At 43.6% G+C, this 20,117-nt stretch overlaps 1 protein-coding gene across 1 annotated transcript in view; it reads right to left on the bottom strand.

The window, feature by feature from the left end:
* Positions 1-3,581: 3,581 nt before the first annotated feature.
* Positions 3,582-20,117, bottom strand: part of WTIP (WT1 interacting protein) — a 120,506-nt gene continuing 103,970 nt past the window's right edge. Inside the window, exons 4-8 of the mRNA XM_054049253.1 lie at positions 19,742-19,804; positions 15,638-15,768; positions 14,216-14,267; positions 11,299-11,367; positions 3,582-7,773 (exon numbers count right to left, since the gene is read on the bottom strand). Of these exons, the coding sequence (XP_053905228.1) occupies positions 7,621-7,773; positions 11,299-11,367; positions 14,216-14,267; positions 15,638-15,768; positions 19,742-19,804 (468 nt within the window). The 3' untranslated portion in view covers positions 3,582-7,620. The remainder of the gene's footprint in view (positions 7,774-11,298; positions 11,368-14,215; positions 14,268-15,637; positions 15,769-19,741; positions 19,805-20,117) is intronic.

Here is a 20,117-nt window from a genome sequence, read left to right as displayed (position 1 = left end):
GGTAGCAATGTGGGATAGTTTAGCACAAATAGCCTAGAGTAGACACAGCCTTAGCAAACATTGATGTCAGCACTATGTTGTGCAAGCTGGAGAGCTCATACTTGAACCCTTGGGCGGGGAATAAAGCTCGGGAGACACCTAGTCCCTCCTTTTTGTGGTTTTACTTTATTCTCTAACTTTCCTCTCTAAAATGGGAAATTTCTTTGTGTTGCTTGTTTCTGGTATGAAGTGAAGGCGCTCAGCCTGTCTCATAAAACCTCTCTAATGTGGGCTGCATCAAAGCTGGTGAATAGTCCCGTGAGCTCAGGGAAACCTTCACCTCCAAAAGACAGAACTGAGGTCTGCAATTGCTTTATTATTGCCTGGCAGTCGCCCTCTTATCCTGGACTGAATCTGAAATACCCCTAGGGAGTGTAGCTAAGAGAGCTGTCCCAGCTTCTAGGATGGCCTAGCAAAAGGAAGACTCAATGCAGTTATGGTAATGATAGGTGCTGGAAACGAAACAATAGTCACCCTCCCATAGTGCAGACACTGCCACTGTCACTTCATTGACAAGTATTTAATATAGTCCTGATAGTTTCCAGCTGCAGAGATCCAAGTTCTCATCTGGCAAGCTGGGCATGTTGACACTGCAATCGGGAGGTGTGATGGCAGCAGGTGTAGACACACCGCAGCTAGCTTGAGTAACAATAGCAGTGAATAGGGTTACCATATCTAATAAATAAAAAAAGAGGACCATCCACGGGCCTTGGCCCCGCCCATTTCCCCACCCCTAGCCCCGCCCCAACTCCGCCCCTTCCCTGCTGTAACTCCGTCCCCTCCTCCCTCCCACTCCCAGCCACGTGGAAAGGGCAGCCCGAGGCTACCAGCTTCACGGTTTGCCGGGCAGCCCCCAGACCCTGCGCCCCCGGCCGGCACTTCCCCAGCGCAGCTGGAGCCTGGGAGGGGAAGCGCCCAGCTGGGGGTGCAGGCTCTGGTGGCTGCCCAGCAAACCGTGAAGCCGGTAGCGCTCGGGCTTTGGGCAGCCCCTATGTCTCCGGACCCTGCACCCCCAGCCGGGCACTTCCCCTCCCGGACTCTGGCGGCGCAGGGTCCGGAGGCACGGGGGCTGCCCGAAGCCGGTAGCGCTCGGGCAGCCCGGCTCTTAAACAGAGCCGAAGAGTCAGGGGAGGAGCAGAGCCGCCATTTTCCCGGACACGTTCGGCTTTTTGGCAATTCCCCCCGGACGGGGTTTTGAGTGCCGAAAAGCTGGACATGTCCGGGAAAAAGAGGACGTATGGTAACCCTAGCAGTGAAGCTGCACCAATGCAGCTGCTTGAGTAGGTACTCATGGTCCAAGGGGGGCCGGGCTAGCCCGTGCAGCTGCCAGTGCTGCCACAGCTTCACTGCTATTGTTACTCTCACTAGCTTTGATCTACCTTGGGTAGAAATCCCACCTCCCACCTCCTACCTGCTGTGTAGGCGCACTCTATGCAGTAAGATCTAAGCCAAAAGGCTTGGGAGGTGGCAAACAGGACAGATAGTAACTTGGCAACAACTGTCCCTTCCTGAACAATTAGGATCATAGAAGTACATTAATGAAATGAAAAAAGGCTTCCGCAATTATAAACTGACCCGCTGCATGAGTCTCCCCACGAGAGACATGAAACACCACAGTATGGTTCTGTTAATTAAGACTGTAACCTCCTACTCAGAGTTGGGCAGATGTCCTGACTCATTCTCCCCCACAATGAATTTCTATTAATTTTCCAGCATATGTTTCCTGTAAGATGGCCACAGGGGTAGGTTATTGTTTTAAGTACTATGGTCCTTCCAACCAGGCTGCATACAAGTAGGCAAAGATAGTGGCTGTAACAGGAGTCGGGCTTAGTTTGATTGTCTGAGTTTGTGAGATGCTCTTCTATTAGAGGCAGTTAATATGTGTGAAGAATTTAACTAACAAACTAATACATTTACACCAGGCTTAACAGCAAGCAGCATGAGGTTACTGATGAATTCATAAACCCCCTCTCTTCAAAAGGGTGAGAACATGGCTTGGGAGGTGCCTTTAGAACAGCTACACCACTGTTCTAAGCTCTTGCCTAAAGAAACGTAATGTTTTGTAAAGCTTCCCATGGCCGCCTGTGCAACTGAAGACATACCAGTGAAATCTGCCAGAATTAGCAACAGCTTAAAACCATCAATAAGGGAGTCTTATTGCATATCAGTACTTAATATATGCCATGTGTGGGGGCTAGATGACACTGTATATGTCCTATGGTTCTCCTGTCCCATGCTTGAGATCCTGATACTAGTGGCTCATACCATTAGGTCAACAGCAGTACTAGCTTTTGAAAAAGCTTCCTGGATGGGAAGGATAAATAAGGACAATAATAATCTAGAGAGGAGGAGACTCAAGAATTAAAAATGATGGTCTGAAGATTACAAGGGGTGGAATATCCAAAGTGTGGGGGTATGACCTTTATCTGCCACAAGTAGATGTGACAAAACAGAGTTATGCTCACTTGCCTGCAGGAGAGGGAGAGTATAGAAAGATTAGCAAAAAAGTTAAATAAACTGATAAAACTCCCTTCTCTTCATGTGTCAGTATATAATGCCTGCCTCTGTAATTTTCACTCCATGCATCTGAAGAAGTGAGGTTTTTTTTTTTTTTTTTTTTAACCCACAAAAGCTTATACCCAAATAAATCTGTTAGTCTTTAAGGTGCCACCGGACTCCTTGTTGTTTTTGATAAAACACAATCTGTCAATGTGAGCAGCTAGCATTAAAACTCATTGACATGCCTATAAAGCAGGGGTCGGCAATGTTTGGCACACGGCTCGCCAGGGTAAGCACCCTGGTGGGCCAGGCCAGTTTATTTACCTGCTGATGTGGCAGGTTCGGCCGATTGCGGCCCCCACTGGCCGCGGTTCGCCATCCCGGGCCAATGGGGGCGGCGGGAAGCCACGGCCAGCACATCCCTCACTTGCATCGCTTCCCGCCGCCCCCATTAGCCCGAGACGGCGAACCGCGGCCAGCGGGGGCCGCGATTGGCCGAACCTGCCGCGTCAGCAGGTAAATAAACTGGCCCGGCCCGCTAGGGTGCTTACCCTGGCGAGCCGCATGCCAAACGTTGCCGACCCCTGCTATAAAGCAAAGTAACTGGGTAAGGAAATACAGAGACCTATCCAAACCAGAGCCCTGATCCTGCTTAGCCTTTGCAGGATTATCGCCTAAGCCAGTGCCTCTCTGAAGGAAAGTGTGTGCATTACGAAACAATAGGTGCCCTGAGAATGACGTGTTTATCTAAACTGAGTGCTACAAATATGAAATAGCCAGACTGGTTAAGGTTTAATTACAAATTGCCAAAGTGGCTAAATTCTTTTCTAAGTGGAGCTGCAAAATGTTAGCTACGGGCATATTTTAGACCTTAATTATTTACATTTGCACTAAAGAACCAAACACTTTCATGAATACAGCTGTAATCAGTTAATATCAGTTGGCATTTCTGTAAGCAGCATAAGGATCTCTTAAAATGTTTTTACTGGCAAACAAATAAAAATAAACTCTTTACTCACAGGCAACAAATTACAAAATCAAAGTTAACTACAAAATGTCTTTATTGAAAAAAGCAGATTATAACATCTAAGGTTAAATGAAACGTCTGACTTTTAATATTAAATAACTTAGGATGATAGTAAGTAGCTTCTTCTTTAGATAAATAAATCTACATTTCCCAATCTTTTTTCTTCAACAATCAAGGGAATCAAACACTGAAACATAAAAACCACAAGTCATTCTAGGGACTAAAAGACAAAGAAGCACATTTCGAAGTTTTACAAGGATATATACAAAAATAGTTAAACTAATGTATATTTGCAGCATGTAAACTAGTTACATGATATACAAACAGGGCATTTATATATTTCCTACAAAATAAAAATCAACGTTGGTCCAAGTTCTTGGAAGAAACTATATTCTTTTAAAGAAAATGAAAATATTTCTCAACTTAATTTAAAACTTAATTTAAGTCAAATTATATATTCTAGTTATGGCATTAGTTGCATGATGAATCACAAACTTTTAAACTTTTCTTGAAACACAAGAAAGCAGCTTTTGTGTGCCTCCTTTAGAGCTTTGGTTTACTTAACTGTTCTGGAATTTCTTGTCTTAAAGAACTCCTCCATCCATACTTTACTTTTGAAGCCCCACTTTACAAAATATACAAAAAACCCTTTTTGAAAGCTCAAATATCTGAGACCGCCCCTCCCCCCGCCAAAATTATCATAATTTTGGTCATTTCTTTGGAACTTGTCTTCCAGTGCACGAGGGACTCTGTGAATCTCCTAAAATGGCCACATCCTTTTGGGACACTGTAGAAATCTTCCACAAAAAATGAAATATGAAAGGTTTATTCCTGTGTTCTCATGATGCAAATGAGAACAAGTTGTAAAATGCTGAAACGTTATGGAAATATTCTGAAAGTACAGTACACAGAGGTGGTTTCCAATAAATAATCATGTTATAAAATGAATACTGGGAAGTTTACTTAAGCTTAAGAATACTCCTTAAGCAAAGCATTAGATGCTTTCATTTATACAATTCCCCAGATAGGAGGTAAAATGCATAGGAACTCTCATTAATACTAAATTGTACAGCATGTCACTTTAGATTTGCTTATAGCTTTCCCCTTATTCTTCCTTAAGAATAATAATAATAATAATAGGTGAATGCTTTCCCCTTATTCTTCCTTAATAATAATAATAATAGGTGAATTATACCAACTATGCTCCAGCTCTTATATTAATGATGTAAAAGTCAGCTGACCTGAAGAGCTTTGTGTAGCTTGAAAGCTTGTCTCTTTCACCACCAAAAGTTGGTCCAATAAACAATATTACCTTCCTCACCTCATCTCTCTAAAAGCCAGTTGTAATTTATGGTGTTTTAATAGAATGCCCCTGTCTATAGAAAATACTGGAACAACAACTGCTGCTTTCTGGTTTTAAACAAACAGCTCTTTCTATATTGAAACATAATTTTTCAACATTTTACCATGAAGATACTTAACACATATTGGAACTGAGTAGAACTACTAGAAAGAACTGAAAAATTAAAATGTGAAATTCAGTATTATTCTGTTCTAAAGTATGATAGTTTTCAAAGAAGAATTGTATGTACATGTTAGATAGTGCTGTCCACTGAAAAGCAATGTAGGAGTGAAAACTTACAAACTTAATAGACCTAGCACTAGTTAATACACTGGCAGAGGGATGGTCTAAATGACCTAGTTTGGTCTCTCATCTCTGTTTTCTATGGTTCTACCTCCCAGTCACCTGGAGCAAATGCACTTTTCAGTAGAAAGCACTGTTCTGGGCTGGCTTGCTCATGTGAACAGACCCAAATCTTCTGTATGTTTTAATATTTTTTTCTTAATGGGGGGGTTTTATACATATAGTTTGAACAATAACGCATGCTAATACAATGCCTTGAAGCCCAAAGCTGTTTTGTGAAATGGAAAAGTATTATGCTGTGACTAATACAAAATATTTACCTTTAAGCTCTGACACCCTCAATTTGATACTTTCATTACTAGGCAAATTCCTCGAGTTACTTCAATAAAGTCAGATTTGTGAGAAGGTTAATTTTTACTGCCACTGTAGGAGGTTATTTGTAGCATTATCAGTGCTCCAAAACATGGCTTTCACATTAACTAAGCCAGCTATTAATTATAAAATGACTGGTTAAAGGCACATTGGACTTACTGACGATCATCCAGTAGGGCAGATTAATCTTTGCCAACCAGACAATTCAGCAGCAGTTTCTGAACTGTTACATTCATCTCTTCCCATCATCAATGAATAAAGATATTTTGGAATATCAAAAAGCTCTATAAAGGGAGTGAGAATCTCATGAGTTAATTATTCCATTCAGGAATCAGAGCCCATTGGTTGCTCTTTGTGCTTTCCAACCATATCCTGAATTGCCTTATTGCATCAATGGAGTCTTCATATACTACACTTCAATGGTGTTGCCAAATAGCTATTTCCTTAATTAGTTTGATGAAACTTAACATGTGACAATCCTAAAACTGATAGGACAGATTCTTAGGTGGTGTAAATCTGCATAACTTCGTTGAAGTCACTGCAGGTCTTTCAATTTACACATGTTGAGAATCTTGCCTGATATTTCCACCTAATTCAGAGTAAAAGCATTTTGTCATTTAAATATATCTGAGGAAGGGTGTGATGGCCATATTTCAAACTATAAAATAATTTCAGGAAAGCGTAGATCAATTCTCATGAGAATACATGGAATTGTTATTTAAACATACAGATGTGTGATTGCATGTAAATCATCAACGCACAGTAGAAAACAAACATTAAAAAAAATTCATCTAACTTCCTATATGGAAGATATATATTACCCCAGAGTTCTGAGGTTACTGTAAAAGCTTATGCAAAAGATGAAGTGTGTACATTCTATGTACATCTAATACTTGTTATAAAATACCAATTTCTGTTTCAATTGGCTGAAACTCTAAATTATTATTTCTGCTAAATCATGCTTGGTTTTCAAATGAAGATGATCACTGTAATCATTCAAAATTACATCTGGAAAAGAACACATCAAACTGAAAAGATGACAGAACTGCTGCCAATTTTTAAAATGTAACGAAAAAAATTGCAAAGCAGTTTGTAACAAATGAAGTCTTGTATAAAACAAGTAGGATTGAGACATAGAAGTGTCTCCTCGCAGAGCCAAAAGGGCTGCTAAACCTAGTAACGAAAACAGGTTTACAAAATGGATTGCTTAGTAAGTGCCAGATCACCAGAAGAACATGACAAACGCTTTTAAAGCTGCGGTTGGTCTCGTGCCGCTACAACAAATCAAGCATGTAAGTGGCACGTTATTATGGAGAGCCAGAATTTTCTTCATATGCAATAACCCTTTATGAGAGAATCTTAACTTTGCGAATGGACACATTCTTCTGTAATGTGCTTCCTATAGGAGACACCTGCCATGTTTCTGCAGCAGGCTAAATACTCTGTTGGATCACTGTGACAGCAAATAGGATGGAAAAGACACTGGCCCGAAGCCTTTCCTAGGTGTGAATACCACCAATTAACCCATGGTTGAAGATTTTTGTTACTAAAAATATATCTACTTTGCTTCCTATGAACTACTGCTGGGAATCTAAGTATTCCAGAAATGTGAGAATGTTTATTCTCTAAGACTAGGATGCAGTGGGACTAGCTAAAATGCTAGTATTTATCTGATCACGCTTGTTGTGATATGTAGGTTGCTAACTCAGGGGGACTAATTCTACACTTCTTACTCAGGCAACACTCCCACTGCAATGAGTGGCTTTCGTACCACTGTACTGGGAAATGCTTCTGCTTACAGTTAGTTCAGTGGTGCATCATTTCTTTGTTTTCTTCAAGTAAGTGGTGTCTCCGTGAAAATGCAGAAGGCAAATGGAAACATGGACATGACCATAGAGGCCCTCTGACATAGGGTTTAAAAAAAAAATAAATAGCTGGTTTAGAGGATTATTAGAGGAATTTCATCTTTAAAAACTGGAAAGTCATTTTTAGTTCTTCCATCTTCTCTCTCACGATCCATTGCTATAGAAAGCGTCTTTCAGAGTTCTGTAACATGCATTGGGTAGCTTGGAGGTGGATGTGGTGGCACTTTGATATTGAGGCGCCTAATATGACAGCCATGACAGAGTAGGTGGCCCTCTAAAGGATAGCAACGATGGCCTTCTTCATCGTTGAGCTGGAGACCGCAGTCCTAAGAGAAACAAACACACATCCACAAGTTAGCTAGTGACTGATTACGTCATTTCAATAAAACATCATTCAGACTTCGAAGCCTCTAAGGAGTCTCTTGTTCTCTCTTTCATGTTAACCACAGCAATCTCAGAACTATTTGGTAGATGGACATTGACTATAATGTATTAAATGAAGAGCGAGTCACTGAAATCTAAGGGAACGTGAAATTTATGTAATTTTGTGGCATATCTTCTCTGGTTGATACCTGCATTTATTTTCGTCAGTCCACCTCACTGATCTAGCCATGACAACGATCAGACTAATCACATGGTAATGTAGCACACGTTGACCTCCTAAATGTAGAGCCGGTCAGACAAGGTGAATGATGTTGGACTTGGAGTGAGGAAGAGCAGAGATAGTTGGAGAACCAGAGAAGAGCTGAGTAAAGAGAGACCATCATTTGGATGAGAGAGAAGCCATTTGAATTTGGGATTGTGATGCAGAACAGACTTCCTAAGATTGGTGTTCTGGTTGGGGTACGTCTTACAGATAACGAGGCAAGCTGAAAAGTTCAATGGGTGTCAGGCCTCATGTTCCAGTTCAGGCCTCTCACTAAATAGGTCTCTTCCCTTTCTACAGTACGTTTCTCAGATTAAATTTAGATTAGATTAAGTAAAGCTGGCATATTTTAAAAGCAGGCAACTTTTCCCCCCTGAAATTCTAACTGACTCGCACAAAATCTGGGGGTGGGTGGGGTGGGGTGGGGCGGAAGTCTTGGTCTTATTTATGTAATACACCTCTACCTCGATATAACGCGACCCGATATAACATGAATTCGGAAATAACGCGGCAAAGCAGTGCTCTGGGGGGGCGGGACTGCGCACTCCGGTGGATCAAAGCAAGTTCAATATAACGCGGTTTCACCTATAATGCGGTAAGCTTTTTTGGCTCCTGAGGACAGCGTTATATCGAGGTAGAGGTGTACCTCCATAGAATGGCAAATAATTTCAGCCAACAAGAGCAGAGTGACAGAGGTAAAAAGAAAATAATCCAAGCAAAATAAGAATTCTCCTTGGTGACAACTATGTGTGTTGCAGCAGGGAAGTGCTTGAGTTCAGAGCAGCCTCTTGGTTATTTAGCCATGCCAGTTGAGGTCAGGCAAATCATGGAGGTTTTACATTTGGATTCCAGGATTTGGAAAAAGGGTAGGGAGTACATAGAAATTCTGGCTTCTAGGTAATCCTGACGAAGAAGTTGAGCAATATGTGCAACTAGATTATTTTCAGTGCTTCTCACCCTATTTTTTTAATATCAAAGATGAGGCAAAGTTTAATTAATCATATTTGAAATGTGATCTGTTAACTTCCATAGTTTACATTAAAATGCTCAAATCTTGTCATATTTCTACAGCAAAAGTATAAAAAAGAATAAGGTATTAATGTGCTTTCAGGCAATGCAGGAGCATTTTATAAAAGTTTAGGGACCTTTTATTATTCAGATAATTCAATAATATATATTTACTTAATAACTTTATATCCCTTAACTTAAAAGATTTCAGGAATATAAGAGAACATTTCGGTAAAGGTAAAAGATCATTTGTCAGAAATCTTGTTGGTTTTGGGTTTTTTTTTCTTTTTTTGCCAGACATTGATTAAATTAAGTGACGAAATACAGAGGTAACAGGAAGGAACTTGAGATTTTATGACTTCTTAGCTTCCATCACAGTTTATAAATGAATCTCACAAATTCTCTCCCATTTAATTAGGTAGGAAATTTTCAAACAGTTCCACCATAGAGCCCTTTTTAAAATGTATTACGCTTCCCTGTAAAGAAATCACAGTAGCTGGAATATGGCAGGTCTTTCGTCTTCCTGTAGACTCCACTATATTGACAAATGTTCCCCACACTGTAGGTAAACAATGCAAACTCTGAATGCCCAATTATTTTTAGACCATCAGCCTCAGAGCTTCAATTAGAATCATGACAGACTAGATAGCCGGCTCATAAAAGTGGACAGACCGGCAGATTTGATGGGGGTCTGAGAATGAAATAAACCATGAGTGAGACATAAGCGTCTGGGCTCAGGCCTGTTAATTGCTAGCCAAACACTGTATCGGATTGCAGTCATGCCAGCAGGCCTGCTACCCATCGGCAATGCTCTGTTAGTTCAGTCCCTTGTTTAGAGCTTTAATGACTTGGGATTCACTAAAGAAATGCCAAATGCTAATAACATGCCTAGCCCCCGACCTCTTCTTTTTCCTCCCATCTTGCTGCACAAACATACAATGTTGCCCTAAAAAAGGCTGTCCTCTTAATGAATTTCAGTTTTAAATGGGGCCCTACTGATTTACAAACGGCTGTTTGGTTTGCAACACAGACAAGATGAACATTCCTTTTATATGTCACTTCTCTTGAATGAACATTTAATTCCTGCTGAGTTAGGCGGCTTTCCAAAGGGACTAGTGAGTTTGGGTGCCCAAGGGGTGACCTCTGAAAGGGTTTTCAGGAGCAGGTGCTTAGCACTTCTGGAAGCCAAGCACCTTTAAGGTCTCTCAACCTGGTACCCAAAAATGAATGACTCCAAAATTATCAAGTCACTTTTGGAAACCTTGACAGCTGAAATACACTATTTTAATGCCCCCATTTTCAAAGGAACCCGAGCCCAGCCCAGTAAAACAGCCCACAGCTCTTCCTGTTCAATATTTGTGTACGTGTAACACCAAGAGACCCCGGCTGTTGGCAAGCAGGATTGAACCTGGGACCGCTGGAGCTTAGTGAATGAGCTAAAAGCCATACAGCCCTTAGCTCGGACTGTAGAACAGACTCATTAATATCTCTCTCTGTGGTTTGGGTGCCACTAGATGGGACAGAACACCACACCCACATACGTTCCATATGCCCACGTCAGGCAGATGTCTAACTACTCTAACTATGCACATAATGGAGTTAGCCATCCTGGGTGGAAGCAGGGAGGCTGATTTGCTTTAAACTGGAGAGAGAGAATGGTGAACTGAATAATGAAACCGAACTGAAAATAAATCCTCAGTGGGACATTCTAATATAAAGTTGGGGGGGCAGAGAGAGAGCTGCCATCTTATCGCAGGTGAATCCACACAACGCATTAGATGGGAAAATCGCTGAGATCTGAGATAGTGAGATTTCCTATGACTGATTAAAAAAATTATTTTCTTAAAACATTAACAGAAATGGATGGCTTGCCCATCTGAAAGAGACAGCTGGGGTGGACTGACTCATTGACTTTCAGGATCCCAGCTTAGCTTTCCTCTCCCTCACCCACCTCCCTCACTTGAAAAACTGTCCCTAACAAGCTCCTCTTCATCCCACTTCTGCCTCTTTGCTCTTAGTGCCAAGACAGACAGACCATGCCAGCAGACAGCTGGCTGGAACTACTCACTATGGTAGTTCCACTACATCACCATGTAAAGCCCAGCCACTTATTCACTGCTACACTCAGGCATCTTCTGCTCCTAAAGGCCAGATATTGCCTTGATCCAACTCAGTGGCAGAGATGCTGCAAGCTTACCTCGCAGTGATAACATTCTACATGGTAATCTCTGTCCATTGACACCACTCGAATGGTCTCCTCGGAGCCCTGGTTTGGAAAATAGAGAGAAAAATCAGACCAGGAATGTAGGTGGCATTTTGTCAATTTTCTACCTGTTACTTACTGTTTGTACCATACTATTATTCTGGCAGGGTGGATATCCTGGATCTCTAAGAACCTCCTGTTTAGACCCCAGCTGCACATGCGCAGCTCCCTTTGAAGTCATTGGCAACTATCCATGTCTATTCAAAGATCAGAATATGGCCCATGGTTCACAAGTTCCTAGGACTCCTTGAAAAAGAGCCATTTTCAAAGGGAACCCAGGATTTGGAATGAATTACCAACCAGAAATGACTATGTATTAAGCTGTTTGTTCTTTGCAGCCACTTTGGGCTTGACTTTCCACCAAGAGCTCGCTCGCGCTCGCTCGCTCTCTCACACACACACACACACACACACACACCCCACCAGCTTGAAATTTGCATAGTCAGATAGACAACTATTAGCTATGTCCATCGGCAATACCCTGGCCAGTGGGTACACATGCAGTAGTGCACGTATGAAGATATGTGCCAACCCAGACCCTGTAAAACAGCACATACGTCACAGGTAATTTCACCGACTCCTTTTCTGAGCCACTGAAAATGAAGCTTCTTTAAAATTTTGCCTTGAATTGTTTCTAATTCCAGGTGTGCTTAGAGCCTGCGTCACATCTGATGCTCTATCCGAGAGGAGTGGCAGGCAAGTCATTACCTGACCTGCCAGACTTGAAGTAACACATATGCCCTCCTTGGGAAACAACATATCATGTGCTTGGAGGAGGTTTGCTGCAAGTCTTGTTAACTGCCAGCTAAGTCAGAGGATGAGGTAGAATGGGCCAAGCTTTTAGGGGAAGGGTTACTCTGTAATATGCAAAATGCAGGGAAGTAGATGAGAATAAAGAGAACACGTGTAATCATGGCATGCTATTGCAGGTTCCTCTTTAGAAGCATTTCAAATATGAGAGATGCAGGCACCTCACTGAAGCAGTATGGGCAAGATTGTGGCTTATATACCTGATGTGCATTGGAGGAGGAGCAGAAATGTGGCATGTCACAGTCCCCTTTTGCATTGCAGACACAAGCTCAATGGCTTATGGGGTGCATATGATGTGGCCTGAACAATGCGTGCTATTAGTCTGGAAACGTGGAATGTGCACCAGGAAGTCTGTGTGTGTAGAGGGGAGAATTGTCAGGCCCTGGACTATAACCTCGATCTGACCAGTCACTGCCTCTTGAATGATACGAGTGCTGCTGGTTCTATGCCATTTTCATGTCACTACCAGCGGAGTATGCATTAGTGTCACATGCAGACAGGAGAATAAGAAGGTATGTGGGTGAACAGATCCTCTCTTCATGTACAAATGTTGTTCTGTGCCAAAGTGCCACTTCCAGCTAAGATAAACATATAAGTAGGGATCAAATTCCAAAGTATTCAACCATTTGGTCAAAGACAATTTGAATAAATCTGAACTTTGGCTTTGCTCAGTTCAGTCCTGCTGTTATGGGCTTAATTCTGCCACCTCTTTTCATGTTGCATGGTACCCTCTTGCAATCAATAGGACTATTCACAGAGTAAGATGCTACTCAATATGGGTAAGGGTGGTTGAATAAGGCTCCTATGCAATTCATACACAAGATGGGTTTGAAACACCAGCTGCTTGCAGGGAGCTACAGTTGCAATGTGCTGAGCACCCCCAATTTTCATTGATTTCCAAAGAATTGGGGGAACCCAGCACTTCCTGGGAGGTAGCTTGCAGGACTGGGCCCCAAGATACATGCCAGATAGTTCTGGTATCATTATTGTAATTAGTGGCAGGGAGACCAATAACAAATCACTTGAGCTGTGTATGTGTAACTTTGGAAAAGTAAGCCCTTATTAAGTAAACAGCACATACTAGTGGGCTTACCTAAAATAAAAAGTCAAATCCCATAACTCCTCACTTTGCATGGTTTGATAAGACATCTTTCCTACAGTTAATTTGCATCCTCACTGCTCTGTGCAGCAGTTTGAAACTAACACAAGGTCTGTGATATCTATCACCATGAACAGTGATGATAACCTGTCCTGAAAATCAGTTTAACGTTCAGGCCCTATTAGTGCTGCTTGTACAAGCTCCAAAACCCTGTCTTCCTCGAAAGGTTGAGTAGGTTTGGTTCTGGAGTTCAGGTTTCAATTCACCAGACAGAGATGGGCCCAAAGCTTGGTGGGGTTTGGAACCAGCGTTTTGCTTCAGATCCATCTCGAATACACGGTTCCCCAGCTCTGCCTCAAACATCGTAGCCAACTTTCTGCAGCATTTTCATCCGTGGCACTGTGACGTGGCTGAGGCCATGTGCTCTTTGAACAGGGCAAATGTTACCATCATCCCCTGTTTGGAGCCTGGGTATCTTAACAGCTAACATCCGATTTAGCAATCAAAGTGTACTTCTTGAATGAATGGGAAGTTGAGAGATTCTAAAAATAAACGTTCTGTTCTCAGTTCTCTAGCCAGGGCTTTGAATTAAATCAGATGTACAGCAACATTAATTAATACCCCTGAAGCACCCTAAAGATACAAAGTGCTTTGGTGCATAATTGCTAAGTACTTTGATTCTTATGACTCTTGGAGTTGTATAAGAATCATATTATTGCTGAGCTGTGTTTAATTTTGTATTAGATATGCAGTTCATTCTGGGGCTGGGGGAAGGGTCTTGAATAGCCAAGATGTCTATTTCTTACTGTGTTTGAGCAGACCTTTGAAAAATGTCCATATGCAAACAACCACATTATCTAACGAATTTTACACACACACACACACACACACACACACACACACACACACACACACACACACACACACACAATCTCTTCATACCTGTGCTGGTAGAATTGGCTGGTTACAGGAAGCGCATTTTGGTGCAAAAACACTAAGATTCAAGAAGAGAAAATGTTCACATTAGATTTAAAAGATTTAGAACCCCGAGAGCATTTCAACCAGAGCTTCTCTTTAGAGATGGGCTTTAACTGCAAAATATGGATCCAGATCAGGAATTCAAACTCCGTGAAAGTTTGGATCTGGAGACGGGGCTGATTCAAGCCTATCTCTACCTCTTGCTGCTCTTTCTATGTCAGATCTCCCAAACATCCACAGGTGGTTCTACAGGTACCTTTTCTCCTCCTCCATTGACTATTGTATCCAACGTTCTTATTAATAAATGCCATACATGTTTCCTCAATGAACCTGTATATAGAGAGAAGTGTTTCTTGACTTGGGGATTGTGACCCAACAGGTATCAGGGTAGCACGACCATCCTGTCCTCCTCATACTGCTGTATGGGAGAGGGGTGGGTCCCAGGTAACTGGAAGGGGAGATCCAGGGGCTCTCAGTATGGAAAAGGTTGGGAACCAGTGAGACAGAGGGACTGCATGGCGAAGATCATTCTAGGACTTTGTCCATCACAGGGCTTGAACAGCTTTCCTATGTGGTTACAGCGCTAATAACTGTGTTCAGAAGCAGCGGTAGGGACTTCAAGAAAAGGTGTTGGCTACAAGTGGTTGTTGGGGGCGAAGGTGGAAAATCAGCTCACACTGAACTGGTCAAGCATTCTCACCTACAACTGTGCTATAGAGCAGTTGTGCTAATATTCACTCCACTCCTGTGCTGGGATGGATTGGAGTGGATCTGGAATCCTGTTGACTTCAGTGTGATTCCTCTTGGGCACAGTGGCCTGCATTAGCAGATCCCATTGCAGGACTGGGCATATCATGGTTTGTGATATCGCGGTGACAGCACCTAAGAACCTTCACATTCTCTTTGACAGAAGGGAGTCCCAGAGTGGTTACTGAGCTTCAGCACAATTCAAAGAGTTGTCATCAGGATGACACACACAATTCTAACCTTAACTGGAATATTATGGGCCATTATATTCCATTACTACCCATGATTAATAGAGCTAGGCTCTGACAGGAACAGAGGATTTACCAGCATGCACATAAACACATACTCCTACGAGTTCATGAGAAACCTCAACAGCCCCTCAGGAGAGAATTTGTGCGTACGGCCCGATTCTTCTTTACCGCTCTGGCAGTATAAAGTAGCCTTTAAATGGATGTAAATGTAAGTGACTCTTTATGCTGTCAGAGTGGTGTAAAGGGGCCTGGGGCAAATAGGAGCAAGATTCCAGGCCAGAGTTTTAAAAGTATTAGGCTCCTAACTCCCATTGAAATCAGTGTCTGTTGCAAAGATGATTCATTATGAACAACTTTTCAAAAGCAGTCAATGCATCTGTGTTCTTACGTGTGATAGTCTTTGACACAGTAAATATTGTTCTCCACGTCTACAGTGAAGGGGACTCCGTCCAGACATTCATTACAGACCACGCAGCGGAAACAGCCAGGATGGTATGACTTTCCAAGAGCCTGTAAGATCTTAAGAAGAGCCAGACGACAAAATGAGACAGTGTTTGTTTTCCAGACAACATTCCCCGTGCATCAGCATTTCTAAATTTTAATCACAGCATGCTCCTCAGGAAGAAATATTGACTTTGTGGCTTCACCAGCAAAGGGCCTGATCCAAAGCCCAGATTCTCATTCATTTCAACGGGCTTTACACCAGGCCCTTGGTGATGTTAAGGGACTGTGAAAATTGGGAGTAAAATGGGAAAGTAGCTTCACCATTCATTATGGAGGGATGATATTGTAAATGGATGTACATTAAACCAAAACTCTTCACGCACAATCGAAAGTAAAAATGTCTTCAGATGGAGACTGGATGCCTTTCTGGGAGATATGTTTTAGCCAAAGTTACTGGGCTCAGTATAGGGGTGAAACTAAATGGCATGTGACATCTAGGAAGTCGTTCTAGATGGTCTCTTGTGGCCTTAAAATCCATGAATCTATGAAAAATGGTAAATTACAAATACGTAATTTCAATAATCAAATCCTTATTGGTTGTTCTAAGCCACCACAAATACAGCCCGGCTATCATCTACTTCACTGTCACAGTGATGGCCCTCTCTTTTACAGGCTGATCAGGTCTACCTGAGTGTACAGTTAATATAAACTGATATTAAAAATGTCACAGGCTTTTGAGACTCTGCCAATCAGTGTTTCAGCAGCTGGCTTCCAGCACAGTCACCTCTATATCCCCTCCAAAAAAATCCTTTTGCTGCTGGTGACCTTGCAAATAAAACCTTTCCATTGCAGCGGTGGTATTTCAAGGAGGCTGTGTCAGGCATATGGGGCAACACTGGGAATTTATTTTGCCTCCCATACATGGTACAGTTATGCAGCTCACAACAGGGGTTACATCAGACATTGCACATTTTTTGTAGGTGACTGTCACCTTCTGAAAGCAATTTCAAATCGTATCTGCCAGTACATTTCTCCCAGCTCAGTCTGGAGAAGCTAACAAGTTAAAGATCCTTTCCCCACTAAGGTCCTAAAGGCCCTGTGGATATTTTTATGAGTAAAGTTCAAATCAATAAAACACAGTGCCTAGGCAAAAGTATGAACTACAGTCCAATTGTGTTTTTTAAAGAATACCCTAGGGTTATCTAGCCAGCGACTGGGAATCAAGTTATATTTGATCTGTACGTCTGTTGTTACTCAGAAACGAATCATTCTCTCTCTCTCTCTGTTCGTCTGTGTTTTACCACATGCATCACCTTGGTATCTGGCTATACAGATAATAGACCAATTATTACATTGATCTGATTCTGCAGACATTGAGGGCACAGAACTACCGCTGAGTCAACTGCAATTCCAACTCCTGAGCAGCTTCGGGCCCAAGTCTGTGGAGGCGTCATAGGTCTCATTTTTTGTTTGTTTGTTTTTACTCTGTACAATGATAAGCAGGATTCCTACTACTGCACAGACATGTTTGTTTTCCTACTCATTACTGGGGGAGGGCTTGAAGGAATTAGCCAAATAAGACTGCTTAATTTCTGGAGCTCACAGCAATATTTCCTTTTGTTGGAGCATGCTTGCTAATGGGAGAAGGCAGAGGATCACCTGCCAAGCTTCCAACTACAGAGCTTCACCAGCTAGATATTATGGACTCCTGAAATGACCCTTCCCCTCCTTCACAACTCTAGAAATTTGTTCTCCGGCTAAAATGAACAATATCCAACCAGGGGCACCCGTATAGGAGCAAGAATCCTCATTAGCTAAGTCATCCCAGCCAGGGCCGGCTCCAGGCACCAGCCCACCAAGCATGTGCTTGGGGCGGCACCTGCAGGGGGGCGGCGTGGCGGGGCGCTTCGTCCGCCGGGGAGAGCGGAGCCGCAGCGGGCTCGCCGCCCTGCTCCCGGCGCTTCGGCCGGTTGGGGAGAGCGGAGAGCCCCGGCCAGGCTCGCCGCCCTGCTCCCGGCGCTCCGGCCGGTTGGGGAGAGCGGAGAGCCCCGGCCAGGCTCGCTGCCCTGCTCCCGGCGCTCCGGCTGGTTGGGGAGAGCAGAGAGCCCCGGCCGGGCTCGCCGCCCTGCTCCCAGCGCTCTGTGTCATGCTTCTTCTCTGCAAGCGACGAGCACCAGCGGTGCCTTTACTGCCTTGGCAAAGCCCACATTGTCATCCGTTGCATGATTTGCTTTTCTTTCCTGTCCTGAATGCAGGAAGCCAGGGAACTTTGTCTCTGTAAGTTCCTGATGGAAGAGGCTATGTGCCCACGTGCACAATCAGATCCGGACCCACCAGAGCACTGCCCAGCACAGTCTATGAGCGCCCCTCTGACTTCTTCTCGGGTGCTGGATCGGCTGGTACTGCTGCAATCTGACAAGCCCCGCCGTGAGCATAAGCACAGACATGGGCCTAAGGCTGGATCCTAGTCTGGGACAGCCTCTAAATGCAGCGTTGACTCCCCGAGCCAGGCCAGGTCAGGCGAGTTGCATGCCGACTCGGCTGCTCCATCTCCCAAGAAGCCCCGGACGGAGCCATGATAGTTGATCCCCCCACACCGTCTTCCATAAGGCAAGGTCCCCTTATGCCTGCACCCCAAATTCATCGCTAAGGTGGTGCCCACGTTCTACCTCAACCACCTGCCAATCTTCTATCCCAAACCCCACAACTCCCAACAGAGCCAGGACACTGCACTCTCTCGACGTCCGCCACGCACTGGCCTTCAACCTCCAAGGCATGCGGGCATGCCTCACCCAGACTCTTTGTTGCTGAACACTGCAAGGGCCAAGCCCTCTCCTCGCAGCGCATCTCCAAATGGCTCTCCTGTTGAATTTACGAATGCTACACTCTTTCCAACATAACTCCACCTCCCGGAGTCACGGCTCACGCCACATGAGCCCAAGCCGCAATGTTGTCCTGCCATGGCACATCCGCAAGGCAGGCCATTTGCCAAGCAGCCATGTGGAACTCCATCCACGCCTTCCCCTCTCACTACACCATTGCTCTGGCATCGGGGGCTGATGTGGCCATTGGTCGTGCTGTTTTGCGGTCTGTGACTTCTCGTGAGTCCTTGTGCCCACCTCCACGCTGATCACTGCTTGCTACTCAACCACGTTTGGAATCCATATAGGGACCATCACGCCAAGAAGACGAGGAGGTTACTTACCTGTAACTGGAGGGTCTTTTGAGATGTGTGGCCCCTATTTGGATTCCAGTCCCTGCCCTCCATCCCCTCTGCTGCAGACTACATGCTTAGTGGTAAGAGGGCTCGAGAGCGGTGTCAACCCGCACAGCCTCTTATACCCTCGGCTGGTCACACAAGGATGATGGACATGAGTGTCAACGGACACTGCTACAGAGCTGTTCCAGCTCCATCACATGGTGCACATGCGCACTCACGTTTAGAATCCAAATAGGGACTACACATCTCGAAGAACCTCCAGATACAGGTAAGTAACCTCCTCTTATTCCCATTTTACAGAAGGGGATACTGAGGCACAGAAAGGTTAAGTGAGGTGCACAAGATCACAATGCAAGAGAAGGGAAAAGAGCACAGAACTTTTGATTACTAGCTCCCCCAGCTCTGACCAATGGACCATGCTCCCTCTCATACGATAGGGTTCCTGCTATTTCACCTGGCTATACAAGAAACAGCATTCCTTTGTTTTATCACTTTCCCCCAGAAAAGAGTCTATATTTTATGGCGTGATATTAAAATGTACCAAAGTTTTTTCACTGCTAGCTGACTATATCCCCTCCTCCCTGCTTGGTGGAACTCTCACCAACGTCAATCAGAGTCCCACAAGTTCAGATAGAGGAGAAGGACCCCTCTATGCATTAAGTGTTAACGGCAACACCGTGTGAATTTATTTTCATTTTAATAGTGATACGTCCTTGATTAAAATGTCCTTGGCAGTAGTGGTCTGACAAGGTCAAAAGCAAACAACACATTGCCATATACTCCCTGAAATGCATCAACAGAAATGTATTCCACAATTAACTCTCTTACCATTTCCATTATGAGGTGTCCACAAACAAAGCACTTGTCTGCTGTCTGCTGAAAGCCCGAATACTGTTCAAATGACAGAAGAGAAAGGATTGTTAGTAATTGCTAATCTCTCTTCCTTTCTTTCTGAAACTATACCTGTCCCATGAATGCTGTGTTGTTTTTTCCATCTGACCTGGGATGAAACAAACCACGCTGCGGTGCGTCAGCTCGAATACTTTTTTCATGGCCTACTTTGAACTGCTCTTGGAAGACACTGATTCAAAGGCTTTCACACTGTACTTTGAACATTTTCAGGTACTTGTCTTAAATAGCTTGAGTTAGTTTTTCCCTCTGATCCAGGCATGTAGTTCCCATTGAGGATAATGGGGATTGTGGG

Source organism: Malaclemys terrapin, chromosome 14 (assembly GCF_027887155.1).
Source record: "Malaclemys terrapin pileata isolate rMalTer1 chromosome 14, rMalTer1.hap1, whole genome shotgun sequence".
In the NCBI taxonomy this organism is placed as follows: domain Eukaryota; kingdom Metazoa; phylum Chordata; order Testudines; family Emydidae; genus Malaclemys; species Malaclemys terrapin.
Note: the sequence above shows the minus strand (reverse complement) of the source record. Positions and strands in the feature narration are given on the sequence as shown.